General features: G+C 32.4%; 1 protein-coding gene and 1 non-coding gene across 2 annotated transcripts; one reads left to right on the forward strand and one right to left on the reverse strand.

The window, feature by feature from the left end:
* Positions 1-675: 675 nt before the first annotated feature.
* On the forward strand, positions 676-23,482 carry LOC108726441 (uncharacterized). The gene is made up of 9 exons (XM_018454014.1): positions 676-1,206; positions 12,793-12,841; positions 14,593-14,668; positions 15,435-15,537; positions 16,801-16,932; positions 19,023-19,459; positions 20,719-20,944; positions 21,279-21,540; positions 22,187-23,482. The coding sequence occupies exons 3-9, from the start codon at positions 14,594-14,596 to the stop codon at positions 22,821-22,823; spliced, it is 1,872 nt and encodes a 623-aa protein (XP_018309516.1). The 5' UTR covers positions 676-1,206; positions 12,793-12,841; position 14,593; the 3' UTR covers positions 22,824-23,482.
* On the reverse strand, positions 18,049-18,120 carry TRNAT-UGU (transfer RNA threonine (anticodon UGU)). Its single transcript has one exon. It is a non-coding gene; the product is annotated as a tRNA-Thr (tRNA).
* Positions 23,483-24,504: the final 1,022 nt, after the last annotated feature.

Below are 24,504 nucleotides of genomic sequence, written 5' to 3' on the forward strand. Positions count from 1 at the left end.
TGAACAAAAATAACTGATATCGGAAAAAATAATATCCCGATTAAATTCTGATATTATGTATCCAATATTATGCATTCTTCGTACCATGTATAAAATACAAATAAAAATAGCATCATACTGCATCGCGTATAAAAATATTAAAAATAAGATTGCAACTTAAAAAAGAAAATCAATAAATGTTAAAGTAAAACACCAGACAAAAAATATAGGAAATATATGAAAAATGTCCAAAAAATAAATAAGTGTACTTGTAGTAAGTAAGTGTTAAGTACTTAGCATTCCTATTATGCTTCTTGTTGCTCTTACAACTTTTCGCATATATAAATATTTATATCTAGATACTGTTTGTTCACCTAAATACCAACTAACTACGAAGCTGTCATTTGCACGCTACCTGGCCGCGACAGGTGCATTTGATACGCCGCGAAATCGACGGGTAAACGCATAACGGCGCATAACCGACCGTCGAGAGGGAAGGAGAAATCGATCCTGGTTAAGAGGAACCCTTATCCTCTTTCGGAGAGAGAGAGAGCGGAATGAAGCTCCGCGATATAACACATCGATCTGCCGTGACGGCGAGTGCGCACTAGTTCGGTGCGAGATGCTGCGCCGCGGCGTCGCGCCGCTCCACTCCGGCAGTGGCATTTTCATAGTTTGCCACCCCGTATAAAACTGTGACCGGGGTCACGGCGCGATACCAACAGGTGATGCCGAAGAAGGAGGAGGACACTCCCTCGAGCGGCATCTCGTCGAGCGTTTCCCACGGGTCTCGCCGCCGACGACGACGGTGATTTAATATCGCTCTCTCTCTCTCTCTATCTCTCTCTGGAGCCTACCGCCCTGTATATCCTACGGATTGCCGACTATCAGCCAGAATCCATCCAACCGGGACTCACCGTCAGGATAGACCCACAGGAGGTCGCAACCATTTAACTCCGAGCGGAATGCGGGAGGAAAATCAGGCGAGAAACGTCGACGAAAGACGCGGCGAAAGTTTCGATCGGTCGATGATTTAATGGACAGGCCGTTCATATAGTGAACTCCCCGATTGCAATTCTTCTGACGCAGCTTCGCGCGCGCCCGTTCTACCCGCGAGAGCCACCGGACGTACTCCGGGATGTAGTTACGCGGTTGACACGAGCGCGGGAGCGACGTGTGGACGTGCGATGATTGAGTGTTCCCTCCCACGCGCTAGATTCTGACAAGGTGAGCAATTTTCAGATCCTTAGATAACAGCGGGAAAACAAGTTTTCTTCAAAATGTACATAGCAACGATAACTTTCGAATCGAACACGTAAATCTTTGCAATCCTTTAATACTTCAACTATTTCAAACTCCGACTGACTCTTAGACCAGTATTCATAGTCGAGTCTTATTTTAAGATCGTCTTAAAGGGATGCTGGAGTGACCAAATATTCGAAGATTTTTATACGACTGTAATGTGATACTGACTGTAATTTGGTCACTCCAGCACCCCCTTAAGTAATGTTTTAAGATGCTAATACAGCTCTCTGATTGGTTCATGATATCTTAAGACTGTATTTAAAATGATCCTGATTATAAGATCCGATAATGAATACCGCTCATACATTCCTTTGGAAGAAAGTTATTGAAACTTGGAAATCTTAAATCCTCCCACCTCGTCGATATACATATATTCTGTTTTGACCTACTACGCTCGCTGAGCATTCATCAAATAGAAAAGATCGGCTATGCAAATTGAAAATAAACTTTCTGATAACGAGAAAATATCTATAAAAATAGATTCATACGTGGAGATACGAAATACGAGAGCAATGAGATTATACGATTGCGAAAACAAGATCGAATGGTGCGCATATAAGATGAGCGCAATAATAAAAATACAGAATTCTTTGCTAGAGATGGATGATATTCCATTGATAGAAATACATTAAAAATGTTTTATGGGAATACATAATGGAATCCAAAGAACAGTATTCAGACAGGATATTTCACTGTTCAACGGGCTGCACATAATGGACATCTTCATTTTATATATGAAATCATTGATTTCTTCTTGTCGCTTCGCATTCAGAGTCCGATTGCACGGTACTCTGACTTATTAATAACCAAATCCCGATTTCAATATAATTTTCCTCTTCGGTTCGCTGGCCCTATTAAGACTATCGAACATATAATCATCCGAGACGTTGTGAAGATTTAATCTTGGTCAGTGCAGTTTCTTCTGCTATACGTCGCTATTTCTGAGCAAGCAAACACGCGCAAAAATACTTTCACTTTAAATAAGTATGGCACTTTAATAAGTACGGCACTTAAATAAGTATGAGCTGATCTAGAACGCAATAAATTAAATACGTCAGTATCAATACATCGTATATTGCAAACTGTACATTCGAAAGAACGTTGCAGAAGACAATTTGTGAAGATCGCATCACGCAGCCAATGTTACGTTAAACAGTCCCATTATACGTAGCCGTCAGAACAGAATCGTGAAAGGCGTCTTTAGAAAAGTTGACGGTTTAATTATATCGTCATAGGATGACGAAAGTGAAATGACGAGAGACACGGCACGAGTACGAATTGCCCTGGATATCATCGTGTTTTCTTAGTTCGCCCGCGCAACACGTGTCGGAATAAAAATAAAGCCACGTCAATGCTCTCGGTACGGTGCCTAAAATTTCCGAGTTTATCCCTCCGTATTGTTGATAAGTTCTCTTGTGCGTCTTTACTACTACGGAGCAACATAATAGCACCGTCTGAAAAGTAGCGAAACGTATGTGGGCGGCACGTTAATTTCAATAAAGCTTTTTGAATCGGGCATCTGACTCATCAGCGAGGAAAAAAGTCAAAGGTGACCGATCGCAATCACCGTCGAGCTTGATTCCCTCAGGCGCGAAACGCGGAAATACTGTGACATCGGGGGAAAGGCGCGTGAGAGAAAAGAGATAGTCATAATAATTTAAATAATTTTTTAAGTAGCTTTTTTCTCTGCGAAAATAAAAATTTTATATCGTTTTTGAAATAGGAAGGAGAAATGTTTTAAAAAAGCATATTACAAAAGTACGCAACGCACAGAGGCAATATAAATTATTTAACTTTATATACTATTCTACGGAGTAGTATATAAAGATATATATACAGTACGTGAAAATGGCGAGATAAATGATAAAGTCGTGCGCGACTGTGCACAAGAACTCTACATCAAGAAGATTGCGTTACGAAGAGTAATTAAAAATGCAAATTCAATGGCGAAGTAATAGCGATCCATTCTCTCTCGTCGTATTTGTGTATTTTGCGTGTATTTTCATATTACCTGAAATAACGTGTGGCAAAGCTAAATATCATAATAAATATATCTCTATGTAGATATAAATTATACAAAATATACTGCAAATATAGCACATTCATTTGTTAAATATAGATGTACTCTTCTTTTTAAGAATCTTTATTAATATATTGTGGCAAAAATTCGCTAACACATTTTAATTACATAGAAAGAATGATTTTACTGAAATATCTAAAAATATAGCTAGATATAAATCTAAAAATAATTTTATTGAACTATCAAAATTATTATTAGTAGTAGTAGTAGAACACTCAAGCATAATGAACAATGCTGCAAAAAGTTTTGACATTCTAGCAACCAACTTGAGCGTCCTACATAATTATTTTGATGGTGTATCAAAATTCATTTTCAGATCTGTGTCTAGTTAAATTTTTAGTTACTTTAAAACAAAACCGTTCTATGCATGTAAGAACTATAGATTTTTAGGCTATTTTTTTAGACCAATTATGTGTGTGAAGGTTTCGCTTTAACATAAATTACATCTGAAACTCTATTAGAGCGAAAGAAACGTTGATTATTATCCAACATTGAATATACACCAATATCCGTAACGACCGTAAAACCTTATTGAAAGTTTTTTTATCCCGTTCTTTTCACGAACATTCGGTGTGAATAGTGAATGGTCACGTTCAGCAGACTCAACTGTTGCGGAGCGGATCAGTGAGCTCTCGCTGCTATTGGATGCTCTAACAGAATACACCAATAGCAGCGAGCGCTCATGGGTCCGCTCCACAACAGTTGAGGCTGTTGAATGCGACCATTATCGAAGCGACGTGTGAAAAGCTGAATACCATAATATCTTTAAATAAGTAATTATAGAATATATCGCAAATAGCACACTCTTTTGCTAAATATAGATACAGTTTTCTTTTTACAAATCTGTATTAATATATCGTGGTAAAATTTCTCAAATATTGATTAAAAGGAGTCTGCTTTTTATAGGTCAATTAAAAAGGTTATGCTTTAATACAAATTCCATCTGAAACTCTATCAGAGCGAAAGAAACTCCCGATGTTGATTACGTCAATATCCGTAACGGCGTATTGGAAACTTTTTCATTTCGTTCTTTTCGTTCGGCGTGTTTACTGAAGCGACATGCAGAGAAGCTAAATATCATAATAAATATATGTATATATACAGGATGTCCCGAATTTAAATGGCCAAACTTCGGGAGCGTGTAGAGAATTGATAAATAAAAAAAAGACTCTTTAGAGGTATGCTCGTTTTTGCTTTTGGAGAAAATCGCAATCATATAGAATATACTGCAAACAGCACTCTTTTGTTAAATATATATTTTTTTTTAGAAATCTGTGTTAATATATCATAGTAAAAACTTTTCAAATATTCAAAATAATAGAAATTATGACAAACTAGTAAAGGTAATTAACAATAATAAGTGGTCAAGGACCAAATAACTAGCATATAAGAACGTAAATATATCAAAGCAATTTAATTAGAAAAATTAAGATATGTATAAAAACCGTTTTCATGAAATTTTTACATATCTCAATTTTTCTAATTAAATTGCTTTGAGATATATTTATATTTTTATATGCTTGTTATTTGGCTCTCGACTATTTATTATTCTCAAATATTGATTAAAAAGCACTCGATTTTTAGGCCAATTACAGGGGTTGTGCTTCAACATAAATTCCATCTATAAAACTCTATTAGAGCGAAAGAAACTCCCGATGTTGATTACGTCAATATCCATAACGGCGTAGGCCGTATTGGCAGTTTTTCATCCGTTCTTTTCGTGAACACTCGGCGTGAATACTGGGTGGTTTGCTTCGACATACCTCAAAGGGTTAAATATAGATCGCGACCTCTCTAGATATGATATTTGCGCGATATTAAGGAATAAGAATATAAGACTTTATAGTGTCCAATGTATTTATATAAAATAATGATGCTATAAAAATGTAGTAAAAAGCATTCAATATGTTGTCTATATAATCGGCTTCCATATATGGAAAGAACGATTTTGCTAAAATATTATATCTAAAAATTTATAGACAAATACAGATCTGAAAATAACTTTATTGAATCATCAAAATAATTGTGTTGGAAACTAAAGTATGATGAGCAATGTTGCATAAAGTTTTGACATTCTAGCAATCAATTTGAGTATCCTACACAATTTATACTTTGATAGTTCAACAAAATTATTTTCAAATCTGTATTTAGCTAAATTTTTAGATACTTCAGCAAAATTGTTCTTTTCGTGTACGCAAAAACTTGAATAATATTGAAAGAGTAATCGACGTTCTTTTATAATATGCTAAAAAGAAATTTGTCGCGTGTTTTCAAGCTTTCAAGGTAATGTGAGAAAAAATCATTCATGAGATCTCCACGAGCTCGACAAAAATCTCGTACGGTTTGGGAAACGATCGGGAAACCATTGGGAATTCGACATTTTCCCACGATGCATTATTCAAACGAATCATTCGGTAGATCGGAAGTCGAGCTTTGATTGGACAAGAAAGAACACGCGGTTGTACGACGAAAGGTCGTGGTTATGCAAATGGCACTCCAACGAGTCGGTCGTTATGGTAACCAATCCGCTGCACAAGCATCGAAATTCATTATTTATCTCAGTAACGTGGGACACTCATTCGTGAGAAATGAGGACAGGTGTCAGATTTTAATAATCCAGATGGATATGGGCTCGGTTATGCAAGGCTACGTTGGAAATACTCGACATTGCGCGTTGCCTGAAATCGTGGATAATTCGATCGTTTAGTAATTCGCGTCTTCCATGAAGGGGATAAATTACGCTTTCGTACGAAACGTGAGCTATGATAAAATCGATATTTTCCCAGCTCAATCGCTCGTAAATAATTTACGCGCGTACGCATGTTGGATAAGAATTGAACAAAAGAAACGGCAAATTTAGTTTAATAAAAAAAAGGACGGTTGAGATAGGCAGATTTAGGAAAAGATTTATGAGGGTAGCCCGCGTAAGCTTATTGCGTCTTCTATCTTTATCCCGTAACTAAAGTGACCTCTCAGCTAATTTCGGGAAATCAACCTTAAAATATCGGGATATAACCAAAAAATTCGGAACTTTTTCATTGCTGTATGTTAAATTAGAATAATAAAAACAGTTTGTAATATTAATCAAATTAAATAAATTAGATATACAGGGTGGCTCATTTCAAACGTAATAAATTGTATATCTCAGAAAATAAGAAAGATACGAAAAAATGTTTCAGATGAAAGTTATACGATCTGAAGGAATGTAAATATTGATAAAATTAATTTTCGAAAAAATTAATTTTTTAAGGTCATATAAACGGTATCGCTATTTTTTAAATGGAATTATATGATTTTTTTATACAATATGATTCCTCTGATTATTCCGAGTATAAAAGTATTAAGGTATAAAGTTATCGAAAAATCAACAGTTTACGAGATATTTAGGAGGCATGGCAGTGTCTCTGCGCTTGGCTTAGCGCCGAGACACTACCCTGTCTCCAGATACTGACACATTTTGACACAAAAAAATGATATCTCGTAAACTATTAATTTTTTGATAATCATATCTTGATACTTTTATGAACAGGGTTATGAGATGAATCAATTGATGTAAAAAAAAATACATATAGTTGTTTCAAAAAAATATGCAAACGAATGGATACTTTTTTAAATAAATAACTATCTCCGCGCTATTTATATAAATATATATTAACGAATTTTATATTATTATAATTTACGTTATGATAAATCGGGACAAATGACATTCCATTTAAGATTCTTTTGGGACACCTCTATAGTGAGCTGAAAATCGAAATGTCCGACAAAATTCGGGACGGTTGGCCTATCCGTAACATATGTAAATATAGCTATAATCAAAAATTCTAGTTTGGATAAAACGCGAATAAACATGCGAACCACTCTGATCAAAGTTACGAAAGTAAAAATTGTGGGTCGAAAAGCGCGTATTTAGAAACAACCGTTTAGAAAAACATACACGGCACCAGACTCATATAAACCACATATTCTTTGATAAATATGATAATTCTACTCTTGTTGTAGAAAGGCTCCTGTACTAATTATACAAAAAAGTGGCTTGAATCAAATTGGCTAGAATTGTGATATTTTGTAGATTATGAGATGTACTGTTCAAAGATATACGGATTTTGCTGTTGTATCATTTGGAAGTTGTTAATTTAAGTCTAATCGCGGACTGAAAAGTACTTTTATCTATTTAATTATTCATTTTTGGTAAAACTGTATCCTTTTATACACAGAATAATAGGATGAATCAATTAGCATAAAGAAAATATATCGCTGTTTTTAAAAAAAAAAAATATGTATGTTGCATATTGCAAACTGCATAATTCTTTCGAAAAACAATTATGTTATAACATATGTTTTGTTTACATGAATTGATTCATCGATTATTCTATATATAAAAATATTAAGGTACAGTTATCAAAAAATAAATAGTTCAGTAGATAAAATAAATTTTTCAGTCAGATTAAACTCAAAATAACAACTTTTAAATCGTTCAAAATCAATCCATTTTTTTATGATTACGCCTGCACTGAAAAAAAAGTTGAAATATTCGCAAGTAAATATAACATGTGACCTTTTCTTTGATATTTATTGGTTATAAAAAATTTGACTGTGATGACAAAATATACTAGAAATATAATATTTCTGTAAAATATATTCCATTAATTGTAAAAAAAATGGTTCATTTAATAATAAAATTATTTCACCGTATTTAAATAAGGATTTATTAGTGAAATAAACATTATATACATATCTATTTTACACATAAATTTTTAAGTATCTTTTTTGCAGTGTGTGTATGGAAATATTGATTAACACTTCATAATTTACAAAAGGTGCGTTCCACTTGACGTTCACAATGCTCGCAAACATTATTTGCCTTTGTTTGATAAACAATAAGGATGAAATAATTCTAAGAGCACTGCGAGCGTCATGTGGAATGTAATTAAAATATCATACTTACCGATTTAACCGAAACCACTTTTTTCATGTAATTAGTGAGGAGTTCTTTCATAGGAGATCTCGTCAGATGATAAAGAGAATTAATAGTAGACATCTACTTTTTTAGTTATGATATATACATGAATCTCAAATTTGATTTAAGTCTACTAAAAATCAGTTATAAGTTATAGTTATCTATATACACTATGGAAGTTTAATTCTTCCAAATCTTTTTATTTTCAGGCGTTTATAACTCTCTTTGAAACTTGGTTTTTCTAAGTTCGAACTTTACTGTTTACGATGCAAGAAAGTTGCGCGATAAATCCATTCTGTATTTATATACAATTTCCTGTTCTGTATTTATACAATTCCCAGTTCTATAAAAGAATTTCAATTTTGAATGAAAAATCTCTCAACAAATTTTCTTTAAGAAAAATCTTTAATTTGTATTTATCAGGATAGGAAGGAATCTTATAAATTTATTTCACTTATAAGGAAAAAGAGTGCGCGATATTTTTAAATGGAAAGATTTGCGATATTGACCAGCATTATCGCTAGTGAGCGATCTATAGTAATAATCTTGCACGTTATATAGATAGATCAATTCAATTTAAGGTCTTGAAACGCCATAACGTGGAACGTTCTCCTGAATTGGGCGCTATACTGTACGGAATGAAGTGCGAGAAGCAATCCGGCGGAAAGCAGTTTCTCGGAAGCCCGTCGGATCGAATCGTTCTGAAATAGCAGAGTGGAGTTCGTAACATGCAACTTAAGTAGACTTGTGCACGTGCTTTTGGATAGACAAGGAACAAGAACGATTGTGAGCTGTATCGTTAAATCTCGACTATTCATCATCCTGCACGAGATTTCGTGTTGTATCTAACGCGAACGATACGCAGATCTCCACCATCGCTAATAGAAAACATCGCATACGTGACCGTCTCGATTGTTTTTAATTAAATTGTGGTTTAGTTAAATTGCATTTCATGGAATCATTTTATTTTTTCTATCTATATTTGTTTATTCTTTTTTTTTTTTTGCATAAAAATATATTTCATTTTTTTTTTTGCGTGATTCTTTCCGCAGAGAAGCAGATTTCTACTGTAAATGTCAATTTTTTAATTCATTTTTTTATGAAAAAAGGGCTATTTGAAAAGCAAATAGTTAATGTTTTCACTCGTAAATTTGCAAAGCAAGATAAGAGAAATAGCGGCCCAAAAATCGAGTGATAATAGATATTTTAAAGCTTACTACACGTATTGTTTGTGAGCGTAAGAAATTGACATCAATTATTCTCTATATGTTCGACTGTGATTGGTCAATTTCTTACGGCTTAAGATTTAAAGCTTAAGTTTTACGCTTTAAAATGTCACTGTAGACGCCGCTTTAAGTAGACTTGAAACATATTGATTTCTTTGTGTAAATTATAAGAATACTCTTTGTTAAAACATCCATTATTACTCGATTTTTGTACCGCGCAATCCCCTTCTTATTTTATCAAAAAGAATATTTAATCAAGTTTTCGTCAAACGATTTCATCGACGAGAAAAGCAGATTTAGGAATACAGGCACAAATACAGGTACTTCAGCATTAGTGCAGGAATCTTGATGAAGATTTGAAAGAGAAGCTTACAACCACCAAGAGAGTTTGTCAGGTGAAAATGACCAACTTTCGAAACGTTAAAGAAGGTGCTGCAACTGTAAAGAGGGATTTGAATCGATAGAACGTGCAAGAAGTTTCGACGTTGAAAGACGAAATACAGGGAGGTACAGGCGCATGAACAATGCACTTCTACCGCATTCGCTATATACGAGAGCAATGCACACTGACGACGTCAGTCAGATAATTTTCACATACACATTGTTCCCAGTTCCGAGTGACGTATGCGTGACTAGACACGTGTGGTGTACGAGTGAATGTCGGTGTGTTGAAAAGCGCACCCGATGTATTCGTTGTGCTCGAACGTCAAATTAAAACGACGTCACGAACGATGCTGCGCGACAAAACGTTGACGCTAGAGATCGTACATAATACCTAATACCGCGAGTTGCTAATTAACGAACTAGCAACATTATTACATTCTTTCATTCGCAAAACATTTCTTCGAGTGTCGATTGAAAAAAAGAATGTATTAGATTTTTTAGTCAAATGAAAAGATGATGAGCATTGTAACAATAATAATAATAATAATAACTTTATTGATGTACAGTACAAAACTATTGCAGAATGAGACAGAAGACACTAATTAGCAAAGGATTACCAAAAAAAGGCGAGGTATCAGCATAATGCTGCCTAAAAACCTAGACCCTCCCAGCATCCTCCCAACACGATACAAAAAAATTTGTTACGCATTATTTGATGTTGGCTACATACAGGATGTCACGTGTGCATAGCTTGCGTGTAACATCACGATCCTTGGACAAAAAGCGTTGATAATGAGCACAATTAGATGTTTTATAGCAAATTTGATTGAAGCACTAATTACTGTTGTATATTAAAGCTCTTATACACTGATTTAATCTGAGTATAAAAGTAAAATGCAAGTATTTTGAATTATAAAATACATATTTTGCTTAACAACACAATAAAATGTATTCATGAGGATTTCATAGTTTAACTTGTTTCCATATTTATATATATTTAAACATACATCCTTACATCAATTTATGCACGACTATATATGCACCAGTATACACTGAATACAATGAATTCGCTGTTACATAGTAAAAAACATTTTGTATTTTTGTTGAAAATGGTCACTCAAGTCCTTGTTAAGTTCTTTAGTAAATCGAGTTACTATAGAAATATCTATTATTTTTTATATATATATATAATGAAGTTGAAGTATCGAAATTGACGTGTGCAAAATTCTACGATAGATTAACGAGAGAAAAAAATAAGAGCGAAATAAGAGAGAAAAAAATGTTGAAAATGTAATCTTTCACGTATAACTTGGTAACAGATAAGACTTGCAGACGCTTCTTTGACTAACTACACACAAATCTTACCATAGACTTTTCTTAAAAACGATATTATAATAGTTTGAAAAATTATGACTTTAATGGTCACAAAAAAGTAATAGGTCAACGGCTATTCTGGAAAGATAAATTTAATCTCGAAAAGTAAACATAATCTCATCTTGTTTTCATTCGATGAAGATGCAGCTTTTGATTTACTATCGTATGCTCCATACTATTTCATTAAGATATACACGTAGTTTTAATATTTCATCCAAATTATGCAGATATTTGTAATTTTGGATGGGCCCTGGTGAGGCACCTCAAATTTTCGGCCCTTTACTAAAGAACCACCTTAATATTTTGTGTCGAACTTTTTAATATATTCGAGTGCTATTTTAACATAATGTGATTATATTATTTAAATAATTTATATTAAATTGATATCCAACATTTGTTAATGTCAAAATAATATATATTTTATGATTAAATGAACAAATAACATGTTTAAAAAATAATGTTTTAAAACATATTTATTTTAAATTCTAAAATAAATGAATAAAATATGTGTTAAATTAACATATTATAAACGTTAATTTTACTGAAAAAATATGCTTCCATGGTTTGTTTACAAACTGTGGCAGTATTATCTTGTTTGTGTTTATCTTTTTAAATGATGTTTGTGTTACCTTTTAACATATTCATCATGTGTTACATTAATACATAAATTTGAGTGGACAACTTGAGACACGTGAAATATGTTATTTGATACAAATTTTCCAACGATGTAGATGGAAACATAATAAGTCTAGTAAGTCTTAAGACGTAAGAAATCTCAATCACGATCGATTATTCTCCTCATATTCGACAGATTGGCCAATATCTTACGGCTTAAAGCTTACACCTGTTGTGTTTCAAGATTTACCATCCAGTTCACTCGTTAAACGAAGATATAATATTTCGACTGAAAAAATCATTTGATAAAGAATAACGTGCGTGATACGTTTTCTAACTAATTGTAAAACACAATACCGACATTCATTTCGTGGCATACAATCTTCACTATACACCGCAATCATTCTATAATGAATGCCAAACGGCATGTTGTTTTCAGCGATTAAAAAACGTATCATCACACGTTGTTCTTCATCAGACGAATTTTCCAGACAAAACGCCATTTCTCCGCTTAACGAGTGAATTGGACGTAAAATACAACTACGTTCGTTATCAACGTTTCGACTGTTCAAAGATACGTGACGTCACACGCAAGTCATGCATACGTGATCGTGATATCGCACAGTCAACATCAAATATGCATAACAGACTTTTTGATATCATGCCGGAAGAAATTTCTACAACGCTTGCCACTTTTTCATTTGACCAAACTAATAAATAAAAATAAATACAAATTTTGAACTCTATCTCTTTCTTTTACATTGTAATTCGTATGTGTGTCAAAATATTCGTTCGTGCCTTATAATCTTTTTTTAATAATTTCATCCTTTTCTTCTATATTTTTAATACTTAATTGGAAACATTTACAGAATCTGGGATCGTATGTTTCTGAGGCCTAAGGATTTGGAAAACGTGAGGGTAAGCAGCATAATAAACTTTAATGTCCAGCGATTTAATGTGTCCCCAGATAGATTTATGTCTACTTCTATGATAGATTAACTTTAATCTCGGTTTAATTTCCTTTTTATCTTTTTCCAGTTCTAAGAATTAAAAAAAGATGCAGAGTAAATCAAACCGAGATTAAAATTAATCTACACATTGACACAAATAGACATTAGTCCCAATTAAGAAACCAAAATATTAAAAAATCAAGATATAAATCAGAAATTTATGTAGCCTTTAAGTTTGTAAAGAGTCTTTCATTTTTACTGCTATTGCTCTATATTATTATTACTAATTAAAATCGAAATTAAAAAAGTTTATCAGACATCATGAATATATAAATATATGAAATTTTTAATACAAAGGTCGACTATTGATTTTTTATAAAGGCTTCTAAAATTTCTTACAGAATATCGTTATCTTAAAGCTATAATCAATATATCAAATAAATACATAAAAATAGATGGACTTATAATATTTTATATCAATAATACTTTATATTCATCGTAAGATAAGATTAATCGTTCCTATTATTAACTTGTATTTATTTTAAGAAATGATATAATGCTTTCTATAGTACAATAACACTAGCGAATTTGCACTTTTAGATCATTGTCTAAATGGATTTTATTGTTTCTCGTAGTTTTTTAGATACTGAACACGAATTCATTTTCAAATTTGATGATCAAATGGCTATGTTACAATTTTAAGAAAAAATGACATCAAAGAAGCTAAAAACTACGATTTTAAGAGTTTACATAAGAGAGTCTTCAATGAGAGAGTTAACATCCATAGTAAATTCTTTATCTAAATTTTATTAATGCCATGAAAATATTTTTTTAAATACATTTTGTTTCATTTCGGAATGAATTTTTTGTTTTCGAAATAAATGAATTTTTTGTTTTCGAGATATAATTTGAAAATAACCCTTTTCCCATGGAATACATGAAAAAGCATTATATTCCATCTTCTTCTATTATGCAGAAAGTAGGTGTTTTTGTACTTACTGTATTTATATCTATATAATAGAATCATAAGTGATTGAAATTGACAAAAAAAATACATAATGGTTATTTCCAAATTGTATTTATATCTCGAAAAAGAAAAATCATATAATAAATTTTAAACTAGCAAATCAAATATTTTATCACATTATAAATACCTACTATTAAATTATGATAAATAAAGTTATAATTGATTAAAGCGAATTCTTATTAACGAATTATTAGAATATATGTAAAATTAGAGATAATTATTTTTCTTATTTTCTAGACTTCTCATAAATGTACGCTAACCAAAAGAATTTTTTATGAAAACTGACATATAAACGGAATATCAGCTATCGAAAATCACTTGAATTTGTGTAAAAGAATGAAAAGTATGACTTGTTGTTTGATTGCTATATTTAATATAGCCATTGCTATATTAAAAAATTTTTGAAATATCAACGAACAATATTAATATTGCAGTAGCATGTTTAACATTTCAATAGCTCATTTTATGGCAAAAGTACTAATATTTTTATTGTATATAACTAATATTTTAATAACTATTAATAATTCGTAGTTTTCGTTAAAATTTGAAATATAATTTATATTAATTTTGTTTCCACGATGTAATAGATATATTATAATTATATCTATGTATCAAAATTTGAAATCTTAAATTTCCTTTTTGCTTCTGCGTTGCAATATTATAATAAAACATTTGTTTTTATGAGCACACAGGATGCCACAAGGAAGCATTCAATGGCAGGGGACGCAGAGAAGAGCCTGCGGGCCTGGGGCTAATTGGAACGTGCAGGTACCTATATTTTCATCACTTACAAAAATTTAAAGTATTGATCACAGTGATTATACATATACTGTATCACAAAAGCTTTTTTTCTTTTTATCAGTCTCGTTAGTGTAATTATTAGGGAGTAGATTATCAATAAGAATATCAGCCGTAGGGAGAGAAAAAAAGAGAAACTCCAATAAAATGTGCATATGTAGAGAGCATGTACATAGATACAACATATCCGTATTTTAATCATCTCTAGCACGTTTACAAATTTCGCCTGCAGAAATTACTTCCGACGCAGAATCCGCCTTAGCGGAAGTATACGCAGATTACACGTGAATAAAAGCAAACTATAATTATTGTAGCAAGCTACAATTATTGTATTATTGCTGATGAAAGGGATTACTATAATATCGCTCTCTGCTAATGATATCTGCACACAATTCTGTAAATATACCTATATAGAAACTATATTTTCAATGACACATACTTGTAGAAACAATTTTTTTTCTAATTAGTCTATAACAAAATTAATTATCCTAGCATTATATGCTATCACTATGCAATAATTTAGATAAATACTACATAAGAATACGTCGCTCGTGGTTACCAGCACCGAAAAACGTTACTATGCCGTTACACCGTAATGTAACATCGTAAATCATACTAATCGATATTTAATGGCGCCATGAAAACGCTGAACGTATGAACGTTTACTACTGGGTAAACAACTGGACTATATTGTCCAGATTTATTACCTGTTAACGACGGCAATTAAATCGAACAGGTGGTGAGAGGCAAGGTGACAACGCGGTGCTTGTGGCACGCCTGCAAAGCTCTCGGAATTGGGCTACTGCTAATGCTTTTAGGAGCTTGCATGGCGACCATAGGTGAGTAGAATTACGTAAATTAAACATTAGTCTAAGTCGAATGCTATTCCATCTTGGCCTCTGACAATAAGTCACTAACCGTTTAGAGACGTTTGCAAAAAGCACTTTGGAAAGATCAATCCCCCTTCCCCCCTTACAGATCAATTCTTTGTAGTTTATATAATTATTCATAATTTCTACATATGGAAAAAAAACATGTTATATTAACAGCATTGCTCAACAGCATTTTAATTGAAAATAATCTTGTTTATTTCATAAAGATATTAACGAAATAAATATTATATCTAAAACGGTATTAATAAAACAAATATTTTATTAAAACAACAAAATATGGTGTATTTATTTCATTAATACTGTTATTAAATTAACAAGGTTATTTTCAATTAGATTGCTGTTGATTTATAATACTGTTAATATGACATCAATTTTCTCCGTGAATCGTCCTTAGTGCCTCATATTTAAAGAATGTTAAAGAATTTTTTTATTTAATGGGTTATTATTCACGATAACGAAAAAATAATTGGAACAACTTGTGTGTATACATTCTAATATAAACAATTAAAAAGGTATCACACATGTTTACATGTGAACTACAAAGAGAGATCTTTTTTACGCGCAAGCTTGCAATCTGCTTATGCCTACGTGCATGAAACAAAATTTAAATTTCAAATTTATTGTATTTTTAAAAATAATTCCACTGTATATCAACAATCAACACAAATAGTCATTTTTAGGTTTTAATTAAATGAAATATCGAAAAACTCACAACATCCAAATTTAATACGAAATATTGCAGAAAATTTAGCTATTCTTTTAAATATAAAAAATATCTCCATCAGATATTTATTATATTAAAAAGAAGTAGGCAAAAATGTGACATAACGGAACGATGAACAAAGTTTGCTTCGAGAATATTTTCTCTCTTAATACGTAAGACAACTCGCTTCAATGTAAAACAGTTGTTTTACATTGAAACTCACTTAAATGTTAACTTAAATTTAAACTCACTAAATTAATTTTCTGAATTTTAATTTAAATTTTTAATTTACATGTAAATTTAGTTTTCAATTTAAATTTACAATTTTTTAATTGCGTAATCTACAGTTTTTAACGTGTTAAACATAAAGTATCATATTATATAACATTTAAATATGTAACTTACTGCTATTTTTTCTCATTCCGTTATGTCCTATCATTGTATAATATATATGTATAATATATATATATGGAGGATAAATACGTTTCTCTTGTTTCCTTTAATAGGATATTATGCAGATCAGCTGTCGGTGGCGCAAGAGATCAGAGGTAATATCACGGTAAAAGTGAAGAACGAGTCGCGAGGGTTTCACCTGAATAATCTGAGCTACGCTGGCCCTGTAGTTATGGGTCTGGGAGGTAATAGTAACACACATTGCACAATTTACGAGCGCAATACACTTGTTTGACCGAGCGAGTTACACGACACTGATCTCCTTGAAACGGTAACTGCACGATGATAGATAGGTGCACTGTCGCAAAATGTACATAAACTCCGGGATCGTGTACATATAATAGCACGTAATGTTATAACGTTATATACTGATGCAATCGTTACATAACATGATATAATAAGAATGTGAAAATTGAACTTTCCTCGATTTTTTATAGATTTTTTTAAAACAAGATTAATATTTTCTCTAAACCAAGATTTACACTATAATTCTCTTTATATGTATATATATTGTACAACACTTAAAAAAATAACTAAATATTGAAAAAAAATATCATTTTTCAATTTTGTATAAATCAGTAAACAAAATATCACATAAAGAGAAAATTCAAACGCCAATTTAAAGTCCTATTTTTCTTTTTTAAAATGCATTTTTAAAAACTTCTTTACAATTTTTTTCACCGAGGTACTTAAAGTTTTGTAATGTATGTAAATATAAGATACTTCATTTTTTATCTTTACAAGCAAATATTTCGAAATTATGCAATTTTACCAAAAAACATTCCAAATACAAGTTGTATGATTGGAAAGGGACGTATTAGAGAGGGACGTACAATGATAACGTCCCCCTCCAATCATACAACTTGTATTTGGAATGTTTTTTGGTAAAATTTCATATTTTCAAAATATTTGCCTGTCAAGATTAAAATGAATCACCCTGTATAGATGTGTACAAGATCAATATATTGAACATGTATACAATATACTATGACAAAGATATTAATTTCATAAATGCATCTTTCATGTTTTTAGTTATATTGATATACGAATAAATCATATTAATACATGTGTATGAACAAAGATAGTGTTATAAAAAAAAATTGCGGAGATATGTAGTTTTGCACGGGGAGATACGAGAGAGAGAGAGAGAGAGAGATCGAAATATCTACAAAATAAAAGCATCAAATAATATAACGGATGTAGGGCAAAAAATTGCAGGCGAAACGCGAAAAATGCGCAATACACTACAGCACTGCACGAACAAGAATACTTGATAAAAACTGCAAAAAAAAAATAACGATTGCCCCCAGAGAGATTTGAACTCTCGACCCCTGGTTTACAAGACCAGTGCTCTACCCCTGAGCTATAGAGGCTCACGCTCGGTTATCGGCGAAGTCTCAGATACAAGCGCTGCACGTATATTTTATCTTTTCCACATACATTTAATTACGTTTGTATTTAAAAAATCATATTTTTTAAATATTCTAATTTGTACTTTTCTCATTCCTAAACAATATCAAGTTTTAACAATTTTGAAAAATGGAGATAATTTCACAATAATTAAATTAAATAATTAAGTTACATAAAAATCACTCGTTGCAGTTAAAAAATAATTGTTACTGCAACGAAATTAAATCTCGTATGTTACATTATACTGTTATTCTACTTTGAATTATTGAATAATTTAATTATTTAATCATACAGAACATTATTATATACTTTGATCAAGAGCTTTCATTGACATTAACACACGTTCAATTATTAACGACTGCGAAATATAGGATTCAATAATAATATCTAAATATACATCATAATATAAAATTCAACGTTCTGTTATATTATACAGGGTGTTCAGCGTAACGATCCGCACGATTTTTCAGACACTTCCAACAGTTAAAAAAAAGATTAAAAAGTGAGTATTCAACTGTTTTATACAGGCTACAACATCCGATAAAAAAATTTTTTTTCATAAGGAAATCAAAATCATCTTAAATTTTTTAAATAGCATCGTACAATTTTTTCATAATATTGTAAGAGTTTTTAAGACGAATTCAAATCACTATCGAAATGTTACTTTTAAAAATTTAAGATGACACTGATTTTTTTATGAAAAAAAAATTTTTTTTAGTTTTTTTATCGCATGTTTGTAGCCTGTATAAAACAGATAAATATTCACCTTTTAACTTTTTTTTTAACTGTCGGAAGTGTCTGAGAAATCGCGGACCGTTACGTTGAACACCCTGTATATTAGATATACAAATAATGATATTTCCAGGCTTCATTGTGGTAGCTGCCTGTGTGATGACTTTCGAAGCGCGCGACAGCGCGGCTAAGGTGGTTCCAGCTCGCTATCGATACAACCAGGCATCAACAGTAAGGAGTTCGAAAAGCCAACGCAACAGAAGGTCGACATCGAGCCAGACAACAAAATGGGACCATCAGCTGGGCTTGTTTAGGGTGAACCGCAGCCCGAGTCCCAGTACGCACGAAGTCTCCAGGAAACAGCTGACGGCGGAGTTTATGCAGTTCTCAAAGGATCTACGAGAGAAAGGCATAGCGCACTCCATAAAGAAGAGCCCGAGCGCACCAACGTTAATTGACAAGAAGTCACCGCGTCGAAGATCGCCTAAATACGCTGGTTGTTCGCTACTTAATCCAGAGTTGCTACAGAGACACGCTCTTTCGGTCGACAATCCAAGCTACAGTCCGCAGGTAATCAAGATAGAAAAATAAACGTTTTACGAAAGAAAAATATTTATATATAAGAGATCTTTAGCTATTTATAGGAAAAATGTATAGATCTACACAATTTTTCGCGACTAACTCAATTAATTAATTATAAGCGAGACCGATAAGAATAAATCAGTCAAATAGAAGAAGAAATCCTATTTTCAAAACGGATCTTGGTACTTGATATAAAATTTGCAAATACATTTTTTTATTTTATAAACTACGCGCCGATTTGGTTTGTTAGATTTGAAACGCAATCATAAACTGAAGTTGGAAATAATATCATAAATTACATTAATCATCAATTTAATATTAAGCATATTAAAACACTGCAAAAAATTTATTGTGAAAACTAATTAATTAACTTTCCAATAAGTATTAACAATTCACACTCAACAATGTAACTGTTATATAACCCATGTTATATTATATTTATATTGTTGAATGTGAAATTACATTGATGTTATGTTACTTTTAGTTGGCATTTATTAGGTTAATATTTTTTATATCATTTTTTAATTAAGCGAAAGGAAATAAATACTTATTATAATATATTTTGTAGGATGCTTTCCAATTATAAAATCACTACACTTTCGTGCATGCTACGACATAAGTTTCACTTGCCACAATCGTCGACACAAGAGGCCTGTTCTTTTTGGCTGAACTTTTGCACCAGTTAATCTTTCTTCTTCTTTTCTCCTGAAGAGACAAGACTTAATACTACACATCTGTATTCAGTTCGAGGGCTACTATTATAGTCGATTGTGTTAAGCCTGTTCTTTTTCCGTAATCCAGGATTAAACTTCTAGCACGGTTCATCTTTCTTCTTTTTCTTTTTACATTGGAAAAAAAGACAAAAGTTGAATAATGCAAAAAGTTCAGTCTTGAGATATATAAAAAGAACGGATCTCTTGTATGTGTTTTCCCAGTAACAATTTCATGTTACTGATCACGACAACTATAAATGAAGTTGGAGGATATTAGGTGACTGGCGTTTTTGTTTTTTTCATTCAATACAAGTGAAAAAACTACATATTCTTTAATCTAACTTTATCCGAAACCATGCACAAGGCGTACATATTCTATTTCAATTGAGTCATGCACAATGCTACACTTTGTACATTCCTGTTTACGTTTGTGTTAAGATATGTTAAGCAATCAGAAGACACTTAACTAAATTCTAGTAGTTTCCTTTATCTCAATAACTGTAATTGGAAATGACCTTTTTCTATAACTAACAGATCAGCAGAGAAAGTCTGGAGCATCAAAAGATGAGTGGTAGTCAAGTCTCAATGGCGATGGATCTGCATATTCCGAACAAAGGTCCTGTTACGCTCAAAGTGAAGGACCGATCCGACACAGCGAGACGACATCAGCTGCTTCGTCAAACAAAAGTGGAAGACGTCGAGGAAGTCGATGAAGCTGTGCGACCACCACCGACTCTCGTGCACTCGCCTAAATTGCCAGGTGGCTATTAAATAAATGATTTAAAACATGTGATCACTCAGATATGTAAGATCATCACTGTGATCATCACTAACAGATATGTAAGACATTTTAAAAATATCCAAAAGTAGCTATCATTTAGTTCAAAAACTACGAAACTACGAAAATCAAATTCATGCACGAAATGCACTGTAATGCATACTAAACTTTATTCGAGCAACCGGAGTCCGGATCTTATAACTTTCGTGGACCAAGAAGATTGCCTTCCGTTTATACCAGATAAGGAGGTTGCCCGGATAAGCGTTAAACAATGTCTACATGTTTTAATATCAATAATCATGAACATCTCGATCAGGTGCCTATTGCAGATATCCAGACGACTTTGTGCCAAGAAAAAGAAATTCGATAGACCTGAGATTATTGGAAGAATTGACGGTGGTAACGAAAGAATTTAGTAAGGCCTCGCCACGAGACTTCCGCAAAATATCCTCGCCAAATTTCCGTAAAATGTCCTTCGACAGAATCGGGGGTGATCGTCGCTTCGACAGAACGATGGGATATCGAAAAGCTAGCTTCGAGTTTCGAAGAAGCCCAGATTTTCGAAGAGGAGACTATAGGTATAAGCAAAAATTTTCAGATCAAATTTTGTAACGTTTTTTTTTATTTTTATATTTTATTTTATTTATTTATTAGTATTTATTTAATGTTTATCTTTTTCATATCTTTCATGTACATATCTATTATTTGCCGGATGGCTACGTTCTACAATCACGGGTTTAAACTTATTGCGATTTTATAAATTAATGATATTTAATAATAAAATGAAAACTTATTTTAGAAAAAACTTATTTATAAATAATTTATTTTAAATACAAAAATTATCTATAAATATTTTTTAAGATTTTTTTAAGATATAGATCGGTAATTTAATATGAGACTTCATTTGTTTAGAGTTAATCGGGGTAATGTAAAATGTTAATGTAGAGTTGATAATGTAGAGTTAATGTAAGATTAGAGTTAATCGGGGTAACTGTGACGGCGGGATAATTGCGACAATGCTTAGTTTTATGTATTAAAATATAAAGTCTTTTTGAATTTTTATACCTAAAATTAAGCATTGTCGCAATTACCCCGCCGTCACAGTTACCCCGATTGACTCTATATATTATAAGACGTCTTATATTACAATGCCTAATCACACAAACGCCTTTTTTATTTGTCAAAAGACAAGCGACGAAATGTTTCTTCTCACCGAATTTACAGGAAACTCTCGGTAGATAGATTCAGCGTCGATTGTACCCGATACATGTTTGACGAGACAGAAATGAAGTCACGAACGAGCAGCGGGGAGAATTTGCGAAGGCAATCGCGTCATCCTAAACTACATCATTCCAGATCGGACGACAATAGACGGCGATCTTTCGACAGGCATTCGAAGGATCCACAGTCGAGTCGACATTCCCTGAACACTCAAGCCATTATGAGTTCCGGATCCGATTGCGAGCCAAAATACTTTACGACAGTGTCCCTCGACACCGAGGAAAGCCGTGGCGACAATTCTGATGAGAGTCACGTTGTAGACATCGAGGAAGCGAATGCCAGCGCTTTGTCTGACGGACCTACGGAGGGTGACATGCTGCTCGAAGAACCGGAATTGGAGAACGTCACGGAGATCGACGTAGAAAGCTCGGGAGACGATCTCGAAGAAAATGGGAAAACCGAATCGCGCAGATCGACGAGCGAGAGGACCGATACGACGTTACGAGGACAAACTCCCATAATTATCGCCGACGACATGGATTCGCAGACGATAGTTGAGGAAGCGTCACACGATTCAGAGCAAATCAAGCGTAATAAGAAATATGAAACGACCTTGTATATAGAAGATGACGAAGTGTGAAGAGCCGAAGAGATTTTTGAGGATTATAACACTCAGGCCATCCCGAGAAAATAACGACGACGTTTGCGAAGTAAGGGAATCGATGGTGTTGGATTGTTAACAATGTTTCTTCGCAAATGTGAGAAGATCACGTAAGGATTCAGCGATGATTGTCGATCGATCGCAATTGTCTTCGAATACAACGTCACGTTATGAAACATGCTCAACGACTTAAAACTTAACACATAAATAAAAAAAAACACGAGATCACGTACGAATTGCGTTTTGTAACGAGACAATCATTTTTTTATCAGCATCTCACTTTGCCTTTCGCGCAAAGGTAACGAGGGTGTAACATTTGCCACATTGATGACAAATAATTATTATCCGACAAATTTTGACGTAGCGCATAGGCGGTAATAAACCGGACATATAAGGTATAAGATTCGTTGAAATGCAAACATGATTAACCATACCAAAGAGGTTTTTGTACGGGAAATATACAACGTTCGCCTGTAAATACGTTTCAGACTAACTCGTTCGGACGTTTGTTGATGTGTCAAATCTCTGATGATAAAATCAGAGGAATATATGTAGCGCGATTCAAAATGAATCTTGTACGGTAGAAAACAGTGTTATTAGAATACAAAGTGTCTCAAACGGCGCATTTGTTCTCAGCTCTTAATCAAGTGCACTTCATTTTAACACATATAGTATATGTATTATATATATATATATATATATATACATATATATGGAATTTTATTTATTTTAAATTTACCAAAGCATTCACGCAGCTAGTCTAAAGTGCGCGGTAAAACATACGGTAAATCTTATATATATATGCATACTTAATGAATATTTACGAAGATTGGCGATGTTTTGACGATGAAAGATCTGTGAGGAATATATTAGCCGTAATTGTATTTATATATACACATACTCTTTACACAAGATTCATGCATTTATATGGCACAATTTTCTCGTACGAAAGCAGAATACTATAACCTCTTCGACGTGTATACATTTGAGAACCGATATAAAAGAGACATTTTAAAAAGGATACGAGCCAATAAATTATATTAGATAACAAAGAGAAAATATCTTTTATAATGTGATTAAATTATGTCCTACTTAATACTTATTTATTCTATATTTTTGTTTCTCACGTATATTTACCCTTTATATTTACATGTGCATTATTCATTCTCTTATACTTTAGAAACATTGATTCATATCCTTTTTAAAGATTCGATCGATTTGATGTAGTTTCCTAGCCATAAGAAAGATTCAATAACTTTCACATGAGATCCATAAGAGATTCAAGAAAAATTTTGATATTAATTCATCCGTTACAATGAATTTAATTATCCGACATTATATATTACATTTATGTTTTTCAGAGCTATCACATATAATTATGTACTTCGACTAAAAAAAATACATTTGTTTTTTATAAAATGAAATAAAGTAAGAGATAAGAATCAATTGATCTAGAAAATAACATGAGACATTTTTGGATCGATGTCAAAAGCAGTTTCTTGTGTATTCATTGCATGGGACCTTTTTTAAATTATATCTTTTTATTATATGTATATATTGAATAGAAAATTCTAATGCAAGTATAGTTTTTACAAAATGAATTTTTGCAGAATTCTATTTTGTATTTTTCATCTTTCCTCAGAACAAACTATTTGTAAAA

Source organism: Mycetomoellerius zeteki, unplaced genomic scaffold, assembly GCF_001594055.1.
Source record: "Mycetomoellerius zeteki isolate Tzet28-1 unplaced genomic scaffold, Tzet1.0 scaffold421, whole genome shotgun sequence".
Taxonomy (NCBI): Eukaryota; Metazoa; Arthropoda; class Insecta; order Hymenoptera; family Formicidae; genus Mycetomoellerius; species Mycetomoellerius zeteki.